This window comes from Sinocyclocheilus rhinocerous, unplaced genomic scaffold (genome assembly GCF_001515625.1).
Source record: "Sinocyclocheilus rhinocerous isolate Xijiao unplaced genomic scaffold, SAMN03320098_v1.1 scaffold1605, whole genome shotgun sequence".
Taxonomy (NCBI): Eukaryota; Metazoa; Chordata; class Actinopteri; order Cypriniformes; family Cyprinidae; genus Sinocyclocheilus; species Sinocyclocheilus rhinocerous.
The window spans coordinates 511,292-530,897 of NW_015627373.1; the positions used below are offsets into that span (position 1 = coordinate 511,292).

General features: G+C 36.3%; 1 protein-coding gene across 2 annotated transcripts; it reads right to left on the bottom strand.

The window, feature by feature from the left end:
- Positions 1–786: 786 nt before the first annotated feature.
- On the bottom strand, positions 787–14,992 carry LOC107727517 (cellular retinoic acid-binding protein 1-like). 2 transcript variants are annotated; one of them, XM_016537398.1, is made up of 5 exons: positions 14,935–14,992; positions 14,310–14,352; positions 11,173–11,351; positions 3,231–3,344; positions 787–1,053 (listed from the first exon to the last, which is right to left on the bottom strand). In XM_016537398.1, exons 1-5 carry the CDS (start codon positions 14,962–14,964, stop codon positions 1,003–1,005), a joined length of 417 nt encoding a protein of 138 aa, XP_016392884.1. In that variant the 5' UTR covers positions 14,965–14,992; the 3' UTR covers positions 787–1,002. The 2 variants fall into 2 exon arrangements, with proteins under 2 accessions (XP_016392884.1, XP_016392894.1); XM_016537408.1 differs by lacking the exon at positions 14,310–14,352 and having other exon boundaries at positions 14,892–14,980.
- Positions 14,993–19,606: the final 4,614 nt, after the last annotated feature.

Here is a 19,606-nt window from a genome sequence, read left to right on the forward strand (position 1 = left end):
CTATCTATCGTTCTATCCATCGTTCTGTCCATCGTTCTAACTATCGTACTATCTATCTATATTGATTGTTCTATCATTCTGTCTATCATTCTATCTTGTCACATTTCCTGTTCGAAGTGTAGATAATCACACGTCCTCTAGTTTATTGTGCAAGTGCACAAGTTAAAAACTTTAACTATAACGGAAGTCTTTTCATTGTGTTGTATCGCCTGTTAGCGTTGATCATAGTTGATCATAAGGTGAAGTGTTGTAGTTTTGTTGTGCTGCATCGCCCGCTCTCAGTGTAGACGAGTTTGGCATCCCTTTGTCTGGATTTAAGGTTTAAAACCACCTCTTTGTCTGTGCAGGTTTCCCGGTCTGTTTAGGGAAATTCACATAATAGCTCCCCCTGAGCATGACACCCGCTAAATCTGATCACTCATTTCAGCATCACGTCCCTTAAAGGGTGGAACCGTCTGCTGCTTATCTGCGTCTGCCACCCGCCCGAGTCTGTGTCTAATGACAGAACAACTGTCTCTCTGCAGAAGACTCATTAGTTCAGCAATGAACCATCTTCGGTTTTTACCACATTAGATTCTTGAGTTGATCTTAACATTCTTTGGAGGTTCTTGATAGGCTCTTCAGATCAGTGTTTTGGTTTCTAGCTGCTTTAAAGCACCAGTATATGATGGTTTTCTAAAGAATCAAAGGTTCTTAGTCAAACTTAAAAAGATTCTTCTGTGGCATCAGAGCTTTTTAATTCTGAATCCTTTAAAGTATGACAGAGAGAGAAGCACTGATGTTCGTTTCCATTTTTATTACTGTTTTTTGTTTGCGATCAGAAACGGACAAAGAGAGCGAAACAAACAGAATGACAAGAAATGAAATCCCACAATGCACTGCACGGATGCATGTTCACTGCCTGACATGCAATGAAAGGGTTCTGGTTTTTCTAGACAGAAGGTTTCTCGGGATGCAGGGCTGTTTGGTTGCGTTTTTCATGACCGCTGTCTCCACTTCACCTCATTCTCGCATGTAAATCCTCGTGCAAACCACACCGTCGGCCCCAAAGATCTGAGAATGAGAACAAAGACATTTTCTTGAAGCTTTTGCAGAGATGATCAGCCCAGCATCCTGCAGTTAAACCCTATCATGTCGTGCTTATGAAATAAAGACAATCGAAGCCGCCCGTAATCCCTTTTGTGCTTTATTTTGGACTAAACTAAACAAAGCACATTTATCTTATGGAAATGTGTCCTAGATTTGCAGGGAAACGCCAAAGACGATCAGTGCTGCATTCTGGGATTGTTGAGCTCTGAATTCACTTAGCAAACCGTGAGAAATGTCAAGCAGCCTGACTGTCAGATTTAAAGTGAGCGCTTCTGATTTGGGTCAGACCTGCATTTGTTTTGGACAGTCCTTCACATTCCTGTGTTCAGCCTGAATAAGCGCCTGACATTGGTTCTCGGGGGTCGGAGCCGATTCATGACGCTCTTATTTTATTGTTGAGTTTGGATCAAGGCCCACATATGGGTGTTTCTTCAACTATTCGCGCTTTCAGCCCTGTGGACCTTTAGATAATAAACTCCTCTCACACTTCCGATAATGTGCAACAGTGAACATCCATCACAGGGGAGTCATGAACATTTCATTATGTATTGCGTTTGAAAGTATTATGTGGTGGAATGACATTTTAAACATTTTTGGAATAAAATGTCTGACTCTTTGTTTTTCTAAGGCTTGGCAAGCATTTCATGTATCCTAAATAGAAACAATTTTCTTAATTATAATTGCACAAAAAGATGATTTCACTCTTTGTTCTAAACATGCGCTACCATTCAACAGTTTGTGTTCGGTACGATTTTAAAATGTTTTTAAAAGAAGTCTCTTTTGCTCACTAGGGCTGTATTTATTTGATTAAAATACAGGGGGGAAAACTAATATTGCTACATTTTATTACTATTTAAAATTAATGTTTTCTATTTTAATGCATTTTAAATTTGAATTTATTCTTGTGATTGGAAAGCTGAATTTTCAGTGTCACGTGATCCTTCAGAAATCATTCAATATGCTGATGTCAAAAACACTTGTGCTGCTTCATTCTTTTGTAGAATCCTTGAATACATTCTTTTCAGAATTCTTTGATGAGCAGAAAGTTCAAAAGAACAAACTAAGTATTTTTGTAACATTATAAATATCTATACTGTCACTTTTGATCAATTTAATGCATCCTTTAATCCATGCATTATTCATTTCTTGTTTTTGTTTTTTTAACAGTGGTGTATGTTAATCGTATTATACATGTATAATCATTTTTAATAGTATATTATAATAATTTTAGGATGGGTTGTTCATATTTTATTATTGAAAGTGCAAAACAAATAAATACTTTTATCAATTTTTACACTAATTGTAGTGTAGTACAATACATTTGTCAAGCTCAACCATTCAACCCTGTTGGCAAAGAAAGAAGAAAATAGGTGCATAAGTTTAATCCACCTTTTAAATAAATCTTCTGTTTAAATTTTTATAAACAACAAAATCATACAATTTAGGGTTTTGGCGTGACATTTCCCAAATATTTGATATCAGGGTTAAAACTCCACAGAAAAAGACTAGAAAGTAAATTTTGTAAACTTCTGTTTGACCTCCTAAGCATGACAATCCACATTTGAAAAATAGAAGTTAATTCCCTATTTCGTACCCTTTTTGTGGCCAAAACTTTAGGCGAAGGCTACGCAGATTCCTCTCAGATCGATTTGCTCCATTAAACATCTCACACCCACCTTCTGTCTTAATGTAAAGCTAAATGGAAATAAATCCATAGGCTGTGTTTCCTGCACTGTAAAAAAAAAATCTGACATTTACGGTAAAATACCGGCAGCTGTGGTTGCCAGAACTTACAATACTTATATATAGAAAGTGCACAGTGTCATTCACACTAACACTAAACCCCATCATGGTAACACACATGATACTGAAATAATGCAATAAACATTAAGTCATAAAATATGATCACAGTGATCTCTCATATGAACAACCGTTCAGCCATAGAGGCTGTAAATTCATCCAGTGAACACCAGAAACAACCGTTTCCTTTACAATCTCCAAATAGCAGACAAAGCTGTGTGTGTGTTAACAAAGTGGTTCAGTAAGGATTTAGTTTGTTTTCTTTACAACCAAGTTGATGTTTAAATGAAGAAGTCTTGTAAGAAGTCTTAGCGATGATATGGTGTGTTTGTGTCTCTCACCAGGATCAGTTCGTCTCCACGCAGCTCTCTACTCCAGTATGTAACGGGTCCGTCTTGAGCCACCAGCGTCTGTTTGCAGTAGATTTTATTCTCTGTCTCCCACGTGGCCAAACTCTGCAGACCGAAATGTATTTGTTAGTATATGTAAATATGATAATTAACTTATAATATATGCAAAAACTGAATGATTCATTCGGAAATCAATTAGTGATGGGTCGGTTCATGGATGATTTACTATTGCTCCTGGGTTGTGACAAATGTACAAAAGAACGAATCGTTTGTGTTTCTCATCATTTATATTTTGCTGCATTAAAATTATTTTCTACTTTGGAATATGATCAAAGATTGCGAATATGAATGTGTACGGGAAATTTGGGTCTTGAAAATATAACATTTTAACTCTAATGTCTGTAAAATGATCTGACGTTCTCATCATTAGATTCAGTTCATAAATTCAACTCATCGACTCGGTGATTTGGATTTGAAAGCTTTTAGATACCAGAACTAATCATTCAGACTGAGTTTGTGAATCAGATGAACCAATTTATTGATTTGACTCAAAAGAACGATTCATTCATGAATCAAAGACACTTTTTGTCACTTTGGAGTAATATGCATACTTTATATACTTATTATATACATAATAAGTATATAGAGTTAATTTAATTCTTCTTTTTTTTAAATTACATTTTACATTTATAATATAAATATACCCTGTAAAAAAAAAAAAATCAAGATTATTGGGGTAGGTTTTACAAGGAAATACTATTTTAGTATTTATAATAGAAATTGTTTCAAAGTAAATCCTAAACCATTTTCTCTTTAAATTACATTTTACATTTATAATATAAATATACCCTGTAAAAAAAAAAAATCAAGATTATTGGGGTAGGTTTTACAAGGAAATACTATTTTAGTATTTATAATAGAAATTGTTTCAAAGTAAATCCTAAACCATTTTTTCAATTTAGTATATTGTATATAATGTATCGTTTTATTAAATGTATAATATAATTATATTATAGGCTATATAATGGTGTTGTCTCTTTTTATTAATGAATATAGAAATATATATTCAATTTATAAATATAAAATCTAAAATCGCAGAAGTCAACGGTATGTCCTCATTGTGATAGCTCAGTAAATTTGCTCATTTGTGTGGAGGGCCCAGATAAATGAACAGTGTCGGAGAACTGCAGCAAAACAGCACCAGCAATCAGACTCTGTTCATATCCCTCTCTGTGCCAGTCTTTCTCTCTCTCTCTCTCTCTGGCCTCAGGCACGGTCTTTAAACTAATTTATGCAGCTTGATCTAAAATCCCTTTAAAATGAGACAGTGTACAGCGTCCTGACACACTCATTCGTCTCGCTCAGACTAACAAAAACTCTGACACAGACACACACATCTTAGTTTACAATCTAAGCTCTGTGCATTAACCGGGACACAGAGTAAAACACATTGAAAAAAACCCATATTGATGGAGCATTAATCTGAATAGCATTGTTTATGGTAGTTTGACATAACTTTGGGATGCAGTGAGGATGATATTAATGTATCTGAAACTGGAAAAGGGACATATTTTTCACCCTCTTGCAATTTAATGTGTATTTAGCTCAACTGGAACAGCATGGCGCTTGCAACACCATGGGTTTGATTGAAATGCACATGATGATCAAATGTACTTTGAATGCACTGTAAGTGGCTTTGGATACAAGCATCTGCCAAATGCATAATGTAAATGTATGTGCAGGCAGCTAAATCATAAAACCCTTCCAATAAAGAGTACAATACAAAGCAAACATCCCATCATCCCTCTCTCTGTCTCCGTTTAATGTGCTTTATTGGCATGACAAATTCCAAGACTGTACATTTGCATTGTTAAAGCATCTGCAGCTAATGAGAGTTTGAACAATAAAGTAACAAAGTAAAAATGAAGAAAAACAAACTAATAATAAAAACATAGAAGTTGAAATGAAAGAAAATAACAATAGTAAAGTCTCTATTCTCCCAAAAACCATGGCCACCCATCTTTTCTCGCGGTCTCATTTTCCCTCCGTCTCTCTCACTGATGGTCGTTTAGTCTCACGTTCATCTCAAGAAAGAAAGCCTGCAGTACGCAATATAGTTTGTTTGTGTACATAAACGTGTGTGTGTGTGTGTGTGTGTGTGTGCGTGTGTGTGTGTGAGAGCCTTCTGCCCTGTGGCAGGTGAGCGGTCTGTCTCTATAGCAACCGGCCCTAAGAACGGCTGGATTACTTCCAGTCCCCTTCCTGCTAACGTCTCTATCCCCCAACGACAACAGGACAACTGAGGTAAATAAAGGGCTTAAATGTCATGTTTTATACAATAATGCCAACATCAAAACAAATATTGGAACATTACTTATTCATTATTATGTTTAGTGTGCGTATTTATGTGCGCAGAAAAAGTTCGCCCGCAAACTCTGCGTTTTACAACAGGTGTGAAATAAATAAAATAAATGTGTTCTTGCCTTCGTTCGGTAGCCGCTCGTGTTCTTTCTTTCGCACGCGTAAACTCTCAGAGCAAGTGCAGCCAGGTTTTCGAAAAGCTAAGTGCGCAAGCAAAAAAAATTCGCCTACTAATACACTCTTCTCTGTCATTTTATAGTGTGTAAGAAGTGTCTTCACAATGACAATTCCAAGAAGATATTGAGCTGTGTCAGAAATTGCATGTCTGAAGGTATTCTTTTGAATAAGTAATTACTTTGCCACCGTTAAAAAGTGTGTTCTATCCACCTTATTTTTCCGTAAGAGTGGGCGCGGCCATTTGTAAATTTTATGGGTCTGGCTTCCGGTGTCATCTGCTTCCAGCTATTTTTAGCAGTACAAAACAGCTGGTTTTGCTGCTTGATATTGTAAATTGGTGTGTCTATATTATTTTAATTTATTATCTTAATTATGAACACACTGGTTTGTAGTGCAAACAGTTTTTAAAAAGCAGTATTTTGCACTGATAATGCCATAGTATCATGTCCACAAATAGCTGAAGGTTGGATATTAGGTGTGCACCACTGAGTTTATTGAGACACGACAAGTGCTAATAAACAATATATTGCTACTGTTTCTCTTCCGAAGATGCACTGAGCAGCCATATTGGATTCTGAAGTTGTTGCGATTCCTCCGAGATTCAGAGTCGGAACTCTAACTTGAGAGGGCATTCCATTCCACTTCTGAGTGCAAATTACCGCCTCATTTAAGACATGCTTTTTTGTGCGTTAAATAATGCCACAAATACCAGTGAATTGACAAGCGCAAATCTTAGTAAATCACGTCACGTGATTAATTTAAATACTCTCCTCCCATTAATTTACTGATCGAAAGGGAAACTCCTACAAATGCATATTCAATAAGGTGAGTCATAAAAATAACTGTCCACGCCTTTTTTATCACTAGTACTAGTGTATTATCTTTATTTAGCACTAGTAATTATCTTTAGTAAATCCTGACGCAAGCTGATAGTAAATATGGCCCTTGAGGTTTTATTTAGTTTTGAATTGTATTAATTTGGTTCTTAATACATTTTGAATACATTTTAATGTGAGCTTATCGATGCTCATTGCTGAAAAAACTTTTTACAGAAAAATATGTGCATGTGAACGGCTGTAGGGTATGAGACCCATTTTCCAACTCTTGTAACTGGGGCCATTAATATAGAATTCAATCAAAAAGCTTGTTGCTTCACACTTGTTGCCAACTCTCACTGAAAATGAATGACTTCTGGTCACTTTATAGCTAAAAATGTCAGCAGGAACATTATAATTACGAAAGCTGTACATTGCAGGTGCGCGGCACACAGCTTTGTTGCTTGCAATGGGTGCGTTGCAGTTTTGGCATGTTACTTCAAGTGTTTGCAGTGCAGATGGGGTGTGAGTAATGCTCTCTGTAATAAAGTGCCCAGCATGAGACGGCACTACCATTTTACACACACACACACTTGTTTTTATGTCATGATGGAGACATTGACTTCTACTGTTTGACATTTTACTAATTATGTTTTCTATATCCTGACTTATTTGGTCCGATTATTGCACTCGCAGGTTCCAAAAAGGAGATTTTAAAAGTGATGCCATAAAAAAAACCATTTGGTTCCCCAAAGAACCTTTCAGTAAACAGCTCTTAAAATAACCGTTTTTTCTTAATCTGAAGAACATTTTAATAATATAAAGAATCTTTTTTTCACTATAAATACCTCTTGTGCAACGGCAAGATTCCATGGATTTTAAAGGTTCTTCATGGAACCATCAACGTCAATAAGAACATTTATTTTGTCATTTTCATGGTGGGATTTATCCATGATGCTTTAGAAGCCGATGGTCCAGCTCTTCCCAATCAGCTAGCTTTTTGGGACATTTTCAGATATTTTGTTCCCAAAAGTGTAGGTAGGTCAGAAAGACACACCCTTGATGATGTCTCCGCTCACAAAATGCTTGAGACAGGCATCTACGTGACTCTCAGTTGCTGCTAGACTCCCAAATAATCCCCCTCCCATTGCTGTCTGTTCCAGAACAAAATGAAGTCAAATCCTTTCACTACGTCTTTCTGTCTGTCTCACAACAAAGCCAGTTCCATGAAAAAGGATTCTCAAAGACTACATTTCTTGGGAATCAACCATTCTGATTATTCCGCATTGTCTGATTTAATAAGATGTCCTTATTAAGTCCCAGCAAATTAAAAGACAGTAGCTGTTTCTCGAAACCTAATGAGTTGCCTACAAAGACAGATTTTCAGGCAATTATACACGCACCTATAATGTCCAAAGATGTTATTCAAGTAGGCTGTTCACTTGATTGATGATTCACTTAAAGGCAGAGTAAGCGATTTCTGGTAGCCAATGTTGATATTTGAAATCACCAAAACAAACACGCCCCTACCCCAAAAGGGTCTTGCCCCTATTTTGATAGCTCCGCCCCACATATACGTACGCAACCCAGGCAACGATTAGTTCTGTGAAACAAAGCAAAACCAATGTTACACCGTGTCTACGGACGTGAGCGGCGCGGCGCAACAAATCCCCGACAGAAAACTGCTGCCGGGTTCTATTAATGACGTGCTGACACAAATTTCAAATGGTTTTCAACGGTCGTTTGATCGCGTCCAGTGTAGGCAGACTTTAGCTGTTGTAGACACGGTGTTACTCACCTATTGAGAAGAAACAAAGCAACCTCGGCGTCCGATCGCAGGCCTCCGCTCCTTGAGTTCTCTCCAGCGCTGGAAAGCTGATCCGATATTTACACGGGTCCTACTTCTTGCCTTATCGTTCCGCAGACGTTTTCCTCTTTTGTTTTTTATCCGCCATCTCTATCTTTCTGTCGCTCGGCTCGGCTAATGTCCGTCCCATGCACTGAAAGCTCTCTCCTCCACATCACGAGTAGACACGCCCCTTATTGCTGATTGGCTACAAGTTTGTTTTGCTATTCGGCCCGAATCAGTTTTCTAAAGTGTTTTTGAAAAATCACATACCCTACCTTTAATGATTGAGAGACGCTCTTAAAAGGATAGTTCACCAAAAATGAAAATTGTGTCATTAATTACTCACCTTCATGTTGTTCCAAACCCATAAGACCTTCGTTCATCTTCGGGACACAAATTACGATATTTTTGATGAAATCCGAGAGCTTTCTCATGAAGAACCTTTAACATCCATGGAACCTTTCCATTCCACAAAAGGTTCTTTATAGTGGAAAAAAGTTCTTTACACTCTTAAAAATAAAGGTTCCAAATGAGGTTTTCACAGTGATGCCATTGAAGAACCACTTTGAGTTCCCAAAAGAACCATTTTTATAGTGTGAAGAACATTTTAATAATTGGAAGAACCTTTTTCCACTATAAATACCTTTTGTGGAATGGAAAGTTTCCATGGATCTTAAAAGTTCTTCTTGGAACTACCAATGCCAATAAAGAACTTTTATTTTTAAGAGTATAGATTGTCTTCCCACTAAGAAGCCACTCCCCTAAGCCACTCCCCTAATTGGCAGAGTGGACACACCTGTTGCTGATTACACGAATGTTTAAAGCATGGTTTGGTATTGCTGTTCTTGATATCTGATGAAGGCCTTGATAACGGCCGAAATGTCATTTTAATCAATAAAGTTTTCACCCCTTAAAGAGTGAGTGCTGCACCTTTTTCAATTGATATGGCTTTTTAATTTTTGGTTGCACCTCCTTTCAGTAATTTTTGTACTTCCCACTAAGAAATAAACGGATCTTTTAAGAACAGTTCACTGGAAGGTTCTTTGGAAAACCAAAAATAGTTCTTCTATGGCATCACTGCAAAAACCCCTTCTGAAACCTTTATTTTTAAGAGTGTATTTGCAACTAGTGACCCTTCTGTCCTTGTCTAATTTTTGGGTTTTCATGTACAAAAACACCCCATAGTTGTTCAAACTCGCTCTCTGCTGGGCTTTGCAGTCTGAAACCTGGTTTAGGTTTCTCACAGTTTGATGACGCCATCATTTTGCTTGGTGAGATGACACTGTTAAGGTCAGTGAAATAAAATATAAGGGTTTCACTTCTCGGTTTCTAGATTTTATTGTGTAGAATGGCTTTTGTTGAACGTGAATGGAAGGATCGCTAGATCTGCTCGGGTTACAGAGTGGAATTGGACAACAAAAAACTGCACGTCGTCAAAACATGTGAACACCCGATTATCAGACGATATAGAGAGATTAAGATTCATCTGAAGGGACATTAGAGTAGATGGACAAACTCATGCTGAGGAAATTGATGCTCACATTAGTGGCTAATTTGTCCTGATGGATGTGAGCTGAACTAATGTAAATCTACATAAACGTGTTTGTGGGAGTGTCTTCTGAAATCAGAGTCCATGATGTCTGGGGAAATTAGTAGAAAAACAGCGGTTTTCATTAACAGAGTTTTGTTACAGGTACTACAGGTAAGCTCAAAATTTTTCTCGGAAGTGTGTTGTACACAATAAATGTTCTCCACATGTCATTTAAAAAAAATTCTTAAATAAATACTTTAAAACTATGAACCAAACCAAGCAGCTCTGAAATAAATCACAACGTTACAACATTGAATTTTAAGCAACAAAAAAAAAAGTATTCGAAAAAGCAAGAAGGGTACAAGTTTACTCGTAAGGGAATAAATGAACTACTTGTCCCACAAAAGAGCAAATTTTGTAATTGTTTATTATGATTTAATATGTTTTAACATGTTTTCTAATCAGAAAACATCTCTACTGTGTTGTCAACTAGCTGTATTTTCTAATTAACCTTCGCTAGCTTTCAAAAATGTCAGTAAATATTTTTTTAAATGGCTAATATATAGATAATTTTCTAATATTTCTGATAGTACATGTATATGATATATTATATTATTCAACAGTATTATATGTGTGTGTGTGTGTGCGTGTAATTTAAAAAATGTAAGTAAAAATTAAATTGAAATACATTTTTTAAATACAATACAGCGCTATTTGAAATTATGAATACAGTTGAAGTTAAAGAAATCTATATGCACACATTTGTAATAGCCTATATGAAATATTGTAAAAATAAATATATTGGTATTGATATTTTATATATAGATAGATAGATAGATAAATTTTTAAAAATGACATTTATAAATATGACTCATTAAAAATCTATTTTGAAAAAAAAAATGTAAACAATTTTTGGGAAAGAAATCTCTTTATTTATTGATCTGGGAAGGATAAGAAAATAATTCAAGTTTAACTCAAACTCATGTTCATTAAAATTCAAATGAGCTGCTCCTTGATGTTAATTTTGCTATGGAGATTTTGTGCGGCATCTCTACTCTTTATCCATCTGTAATTCTGTCCTATAGTTATCGAATGGCTGTTGTTTATGTGTTCTGGAGCTCAGGTGGTTTTTAAGGGGCTTAACTGCTCGCTGTGAAGGTCAGCGTCTCATTTCTGATGTCAGCCGTCGCTGTGACTCACCTTACATTTCCTGCCGTCCACCGTCTCCTCGTCAAACTCCACTCCGATGCGAAAGTTGATTTCAGTGGTGCGTACCGAGGTGGAGGTCTTGATGTAGAACTGCTCTCCATCCTGTCGGATCTCCACGTGCGGTTTGGCTGCAGCAGCGCCGGCCACTTTCCGGAGCATAGCGTTCACACCTGGGTTGCACAGTTTCAAATTTATAAACCAAAGAGTAAAATAATAGTGCATTTTATGGTAATTACAATAGCTAAACTAAACGAACCAACATGCAAAATACAAAGCTGCATTTAAACACTATTTCTCATGTATTAGTGTGTCTAACACACTGTCTTACATGTACAAAATGTACTTTCCCATCGTCGGTGAAGTACATACTTCTAGTGCATTTTGTGAAATATGCAAAATTGTGAAGTTGGAAGGAATGAGAAAAAGCTTTCACAAGCGGAAATACTAAGAAAACATTCTGCTACCCTGGACTGTTGTTTTAGCCCTGATTCTAATTTTATATAATTCCAGGCTTGCCGTTCTCTTCAATTATAATGTCCACAGAAGACTTTGTTTCAATTCTCTGCCATGCAAAACTCCACAAATGCTGGAGGATCCCTCAGGATGAATCTGAGGAATTCTGGGAGTGTTTGAAAAGTTTTTGCTCTGGTTTGGACCGTAGCATGGTTTTTACAGAAAGACTTGAGCGGGTGAGCGAGTTCATCATTTCTCTCTCATTCTGGGTGTTCCTCACTTCATCCCAGTATCCACCTCAGAAAGATTCAGCATTTGTGGTTTAAAACCAGCAACATTTGTCAGAATTTGCCACATTAACATCAGTTTGCAATCAAAAAACACTCTTATGCAGCTCCTTTGCATCATGCAAAATCATAATCTCACAAAATAGTGTAAAGCCAATTTTTAACCTGTCCATTAAGAAAAACTCAAAATGAAATAATTTTAATATCTGCATTTGCTCTTATAGGGACAAAATGGAGATCTTTTCTTAAAAAAAAAAAACCTAGACATTTTTCCCATTTTTAAGTTTTTCTCTATACTTTTATTGTATGTGAATAATTTTGATATTTGTGACTACGTTTTGGGACAGTGTTGTTATTATTAATGTAACGAAGGGAGTCGTGACGACGAAGTTGGGGATCCAAAAACGAGGCTTTTTTCCATTGATCGTAGTCAGAACAGGCAGGGTCAAACACCAGCAAACAATAACATCCGAGGCACAGGCAAAAGAGTGATCCACAAGACAGGAAAAGGTCAGGGCAGGCAGCAATGCTCCTTTGCATCATGCAAAATCATAATCTCACAAAATAGTGTAAAGCCAATTTTTAACCTGTCCATTAAGAAAAACTCAAAATGAAATAATTTTAATATCTGCATTTGCTCTTATAGGGACAAAATGGAGATCTTTTCTTAAAAAAAAAAAACCTAGACATTTTTCCCATTTTTAAGTTTTTCTCTATACTTTTATTGTATGTGAATAATTTTGATATTTGTGACTACGTTTTGGGACAGTGTTGTTATTATTAATGTAACGAAGGGAGTCGTGACGACGAAGTTGGGGATCCAAAAACGAGGCTTTTTTCCATTGATCGTAGTCAGAACAGGCAGGGTCAAACACCAGCAAACAATAACATCCGAGGCACAGGCAAAAGAGTGATCCACAAGACAGGCAAAGGTCAGGGCAGGCAGCAATAAATAAAAAAAAAAGTAACAGTCTAAGGATCAAAACATGAGAAAGGCAAAATCTAGGAAACTAGGAAACATGGAAGGGCTAAACATTCAGTCACCAGCGATGTGAGAGTGTGTGTGTGCCATTCTTAAGGTGCGTTCACGCCATATCGGAATTCCCGTAATTACGAGATTCCAACTTGTAAAAAGCGTTCACGTCCCCGTAGAACTCGTAGTTACAACTTGTGAACTGGGAGTTTTCTGAGAGCTACGACATGTACCACGTGACCGCTGTACCACCTGACCACCGTAGGCTCTGTTTAGGCGTTAATAGTGTTGCCATAGAAAAGCATAATTCCGCGTCCGAGGATGTGAACAGCTCCGAGTAGAACGTCACGTGCTGTCATCTTGAACTTACTTTAATTACGATATGGAGTGAACGCAGCATTATAGTGTGGTTAATGGTAAATGTGTATAGGATGGGGTGCCCTCTAGCGGAGCTCGTGGTCACTCCAGCTAGAGATCTTGACAATCACATAAATTAAACAACTTAAAAAATATTTCTAAATTATTAATTATAAACATTTAAACAAAAATGAGAAATGTTGCCTTGGTGACTAACTGAATTAAACAAGTTAAAGTACTAAAATGACAACAAAAAAAAGAAATAAAAATAAAACTAAATAGAAATATTTAAATATTTAGAAATTTTTTTTTTAGCTTTTTTAAATATTTAATAATTTAAAATAATTATTTAAAAACAATTTATTATTTGCAAAAGAAAAACAGAAATATTTAAATATTAATAAAAAATAAAAAACGACAAATGACAAAAACTCATAGCAGAATTAGTAAAACTTCAACTAAAATTAAAATGAGAACTGAAAATATAAAAATAACAGCTAATTTAAATTATTAATATATTATATTAATATATAATATAATATTAATTATAAAAAACTAAAATAGAAAATTGTTACATTGTTTGAGACAAAGTTGATACCTAAATGAACTAAGCTCAACATTAAATGTCCTAAGGTTTGAAAAAGAAAATAATTGTTCCTCAGCTCAACTGTTACCACCATAATAGGTTTGATGCAAGGTAACATGCATATAGATATAAGGCAATCCCTAAAACATCTGCCCAAATGCATAAATGTCAGAATTGTCACTGTCACACCCAGGGTTTTGCTCCAGGCTGTCTGATTCCACTCGGATGTTTCTTTCCAAATGGCTCTGCTGTCTTACAGTTAAACAAATCGCTGAAGTGAATGTATCAAACACAAAGCCCTCAGTTAACTTTAACCACATTGCCCATCGTGATAAATGTGAATAATCAGCCCTCTCGCATTCTACCGTACGATAACATCTTCCCGGAGAGCCGAATCTAGTCTCAAACATCTCTCGAGATGTTCTAACATGACTACCTGAAGCTCAGCTGAACAGATGAAATGAAATATTACCGAGAGCTTTCAGAAGTTCATCGAAATTCTCACTGCTCTTCATTTTCCAGGTGCCGGCGAAGTTGGGAGTTATAAAAAACTAAAATAGAAAATTGTTACATTGTTTGAGACAAAGTTGATACCTAAATGAACTAAGCTCAACATTAAATGTCCTAAGGTTTGAAAAAGAAAAAAATTGTTCCTCAGCTCAACTGTTACCACCATAATAGGTTTGATGCAAGGTAACATGCATATAGATATAAGGCAATCCCTAAAACATCTGCCCAAATGCATAAATGTCAGAATTGTCACTGTCACACCCAGGGTTTTGCTCCAGGCTGTCTGATTCCACTCGGATGTTTCTTTCCAAATGGCTCTGCTGTCTTACAGTTAAACAAATCGCTGAAGTGAATGTATCAAACACAAAGCCCTCAGTTAACTTTAACCACATTGCCCATCGTGATAAATGTGAATAATCAGCCCTCTCGCATTCTACCGTACGATAACATCTTCCCGGAGAGCCGAATCTAGTCTCAAACATCTCTCGAGATGTTCTAACATGACTACCTGAAGCTCAGCTGAACAGATGAAATGAAATATTACCGAGAGCTTTCAGAAGTTCATCGAAATTCTCACTGCTCTTCATTTTCCAGGTGCCGGCGAAGTTGGGAGGCATTTTGAGCTTCGGATTGTCCTGCTCTGTCTCTTTCTCTCTCTCTTCTCCTCTGTTCTCTCGCTACTCTTGTTCTTCTTTTCTACTCTCTTTGTGATCGTCCGTTGCCTTTCTGTCTTATGTTCTCACTCACCCCGTCCCTCCCCTCTTGCCTCAACCGTCTCTCGGTCTCTCTCTTTCTGTCTGTCTCTGTCTCTCTCCCGCCTGCCCACTGTCAGTGCTGCTGTCTCACCGTTGAGACTGCTGCATCAAACAACCTGTTCCAGCATCAGCCACAAAACCATCCACTAATGTTTCTTCCTCACCATGTATTGTGGGTGTGTCTGTGGTTTCCATACGGGATGCATCGCTGTATTGCTGCCCTAATGTGTCCGGTGATCCATGACACACACTCAAGCTGTGATTTTAACATGTGTGTTTGTGCAGAAGCATGCAGCACAGGTGATGTGTTTCCAGACTGGAAGTGCTTGTGAAAAGCACAAGACTGCCCGGCTGCAATGCAACTTTCAGCGTGTGTTTGTGCAGAAGCATGCAGCACAGGTGAAAAGCACAAGATTGCCCGGCTGCAATGCAACTTTCAGATTCGTATCAATCCGTCTGGATAAAAAAGGGGTCTTTGTGACCTCACTGCAAAAATCTGTGGGGTTTTGTCTTATTTTCCAGTTTAAATACCTACAAATTCTTTAAAGAAGATACATTTTCTCAAGAAGCAATTTTGCTTAATAAATAAAGACCTTTTTAGAGATGTATCTTTAGTATGGGTGGATTTTCCTTGATGCATTGGCAGGTTTATTTACTAAGAAAAATATAACATTCTGCCAGTGCACTGAATTTAAAGTTGGCATTAAGTGGAAATTCATCCTATCTATTTCTTTAATGCATATTATTGATTATATTGTGAATTCATCTGTGCATGTTTAATTTAAATGTTTTTTGTTTTTTTTAATCTTTTTAATCAAATTGTCATAACTGGATATTCCAGTGATGACTCCAACCAATCAACAAACAATGGATGTAAATGTAGTCCCACTCTACATTTTATTTTATTATTATCATTATTATTTAAATAAAAAAAATTTCATAATCTGTTTCACTCATGTACATCATCATATGGAAGAAAAGATCTGTCGATACTTCAGAGATTTTTAGGTATTTTACTGGAAAAAAAGATGCAGTCATTTTTTATTTGAGATATTTAGTAGCAAATTATAATAAATTTATATATATATATATATATATATATAAATAAACACACAGAATTACAAATTTGCAAAAATCTTGGCATATTCCAAAATGTATGAAAAAAATAAAAAGGGGGAGTGTTTTATTAATATTATTGGCCATATGAATATATTCATGAACCTGCCCAAACATAAACATACATTTTATATTAGAAAAAGTACGTAAATTACACTTAAATCCTTTTAATTTCATAGCTACTTAACAAGTAAATAAGTACACACAAAATATTAATTAAAGTTGAAATAGTTTATTATATGGGAAGAACGAGAGCATGGAGTGATGGGAGAGACATTAAACTATAGCTCAACGGTCACATTTTTGACCACAGAGTGCTGTAATTGACCAATCAGAACCAAGTAAGTCAGAAAGCATCTTACAGAACAGCTAATTTAAACCGATTCTCGGACGCCGTGGTGCATCTCATTATGTTTGCCGGACTAAAGCACTGCTACAGTCCTTCATGATGACAAAATACTTTCTGTACAAGGTCTTAATTAGGTTTGGACACAAGCTTTGTGCTTTGTCCAGCATGAAGGTCTTTATATTTCAATTCTAAAGTTTCCTGCCCTCTGAAAACGCAGTTCCCAGAGACAAACACTCCAGTGGCCGTAGTCATTTCTCCCTCTGGTGACGTTTATTTCAGCGTATTAAGCCATGAGAAACCAGGAGCAGTCATTTTTCAGATGCAGTCTGAGAAGCTTCAAGAGCCTGTACTGACGCCACACGCTGAGCTTTTCTTCTTGAAGATATACACAAATGAACTCCACAACCTCTTAAACGCTAACTGGTTTCCAGAAGGCACATTAAAGGGTTTCTTAGTACAATGCATCTTGAGACAAACAGCTTCTTCATCTCGTTTCATTCTGAGAAACCGAACGAGGGAAAATGAAGAGCTGTTTCGCTGAGAAAATGGACTGGTTTGCACGAGCACAAAAACATGATCAAATTAAGCACTAATTACAGCTAAACCCTGAATTTAGTTGAGTGTCTATACTGAGTTAAAGCACAAGATGAGCCAAAAGCAATTAAAAGCGGAGAGAAAAGAAGGAAAATGCACACAGACCCACATTAAACCCATCATGCAAATGTAAGACAGATGATTGAGTTTGAGGACTTAATGGTACTCTAAAGTAAAAAATTAATTTTATTTTAACTAATATGTTTTGTGGTTGACGTCAAATATGCCTAATATTTGAGAAATTATTCTGGGTTTTGGTGCCCTCAAAAACAACTACATGTGACTCAAATGCCAGTCGATATGCAAGATGTTTATTTTGCTATTAACTGTACATTTTACACACATATTAATTCTCACATATTACTAATCTACTCACCAAAAATAAAAAAAACATGGTTATAAAATATAATTTAGTAGCCAGTTATCTTGAAGCCTCCACTAAGAAAAATAGTCCATTAAGATCCCTCAAAAACAATCTTCTTAGCAACGAACACTAATATTACAGTAGTATTAATACTGAAGTCCTCTAGGGTTGTTTTCACTACAAACAGTAACTGAGAGGCTAGATGGCAGCAGTTGCATTTTTATGAAACAAGACACATGAAAGTAGTGCCGGTTTCAGTAAGGATGAGCGGATTGATACACAAACCCAAATTCATGAGAAAATGCAACTGTTTTACAAAGTGCCGATTGTGTATGAATTTGTACGACGAAATTTGTATTGAGATGTAAGATTAAAAGAAAATAAGTATGAAAATGCACCCCTAACACTCCACACCTATTGCTGACTGTCAGTGGGGAACAAGTCAATCGTACAAAAATAAAAAAAATAGTGCTGCCAGTTACGTTTTTATGAAATGAGAGCAGTCAGGACACGCGGACTGATATACAAACCCAATTGTTGAAATGTATGCTTTTTAGAAGAAAAAAAAACGCCTAAGTATGAAGATCCACCCCCAACTTCATGCCTCAGCTATAACCCTTGTTGTGGCATAAGCAGATCGTGCGAAAATGTACGAACGAGATCGTACAAATTTATACGAATTAGTGGCAGCAGTTAGATTTTTATGAAATGATAGTCTGTAAGGCAACACAAGTGACCTCAAAGTAGTGCCAGTTTCAGTCAGAATGAGCGGACTGAACAAATGTGATTTTAATGAAAAAACGCAACTATTTCACAAGGTGATTTCTCATAAATTTGTACAATGGGAATGTGCGATTTTTATTGGAAAAAACATAAGCATGAAGATCTACTCCCAACCCCATGCCTAACCGTCAGTGGGGCATAAGCAGTTAATAAAAAACATACAAATGAGATTGTACAAATTCATGCAAATTAGTGGTACCAGTTGCGTTTCTAAGAAAAAAGAGCACAGGTTCGCGATGTTATACGAGAGGACTGATACACAAACTCAATCTCATACGCAACTATTTTACAGGGTGCTACTTGTCTATGAATTTGTTCGATGTGATTTGTATTGAAACAACAACAAAAAACAAGCATGAAGATTCACCTTCGACCCCACGCCTAAAACTAACCGTCAGGGAGGCGTAAGCATTGTACAAAAACATACAAATGAGATTGTACACTGTAAAAAAAATTCCGTAAAATTTACGGTAGAAAACCGGCAGCTGTGGTTGCCGGAATTTTACCGTAAAAAATACGGTAGCAACGTTTTAGGTTTTACGGTTTTAACTTAAATTTACAGTTAAATACCGTAATTTCATTAACTGATAAAATGTTATTATATACCAACCTATTGAAGTACTAAAATCTGTTTTGTACCTTTGTAATACACTGATAACCACCAAATGCAGATGGTGATGAGAAAGTCACATGATGAAACAAAGCCCATTAAAAGCAGCTTTTAAATAATAACATATATAGAAGGTGCACAGTGTCATTCACACAAACACCAAACACCATCATGGTAACACACATGAAACTGAAATAATGCAATAAACATTAACTGAACAACATTAGGTGTAACGCACAACGCTAATATACAAAACTGATAAGAAAAAACTAAAAAGAAACATAGTTATTTCAACAAAAAAACATCAAATTTGAAATGTAACGCAGGGAACTCCGGGAATGTCAATTTACGGTTATTCACTGTAAATGATACGGTCTTTTTCACTTCCAAAAACAGTATACTACCGTAAAATTAATGTCCAATACATGTAATGTCCAATACAGTTTTTCACCGTATATAGTAGGGGAATTTACCGTTAACCATTTAACAGGATTTTACTGTAGCATTTTTACAGTCTTTTACCGTTAAATTCACGGTCATTTTTTACAGTGTACGATTCATACAAATTATGAATGGCACCAGTTACGTTTCTATGAAACGAGCACAAGTTCGCAATGTGATATGAGAGACATGAAAGTTTCATAGTCACAACGAAGTGGACCAAATCGCACGAGAAAACGCAACTATT

What these genes read in the sequence shown, in the direction of transcription:
- LOC107727517 (XM_016537398.1), bottom strand. Translation starts at nt 14,964, where the DNA reads ATGCCTCCCAACTTCGCCGGCACCTGGAAA. An exon ending in TGGACGGCAGGAAATGTAAG is followed by an intron (nt 3,345 to 11,172) that starts GTGAGTCACAGC and finishes TTCGGTCTGCAG; the next exon opens with AGTTTGGCCACGTGGGAGAC. An exon ending in GTGGAGACGAACTGATCCTG is followed by an intron (nt 1,054 to 3,230) that starts GTGAGAGACACA and finishes TCTCATTCTCAG; the next exon opens with ATCTTTGGGGCCGACGGTGT.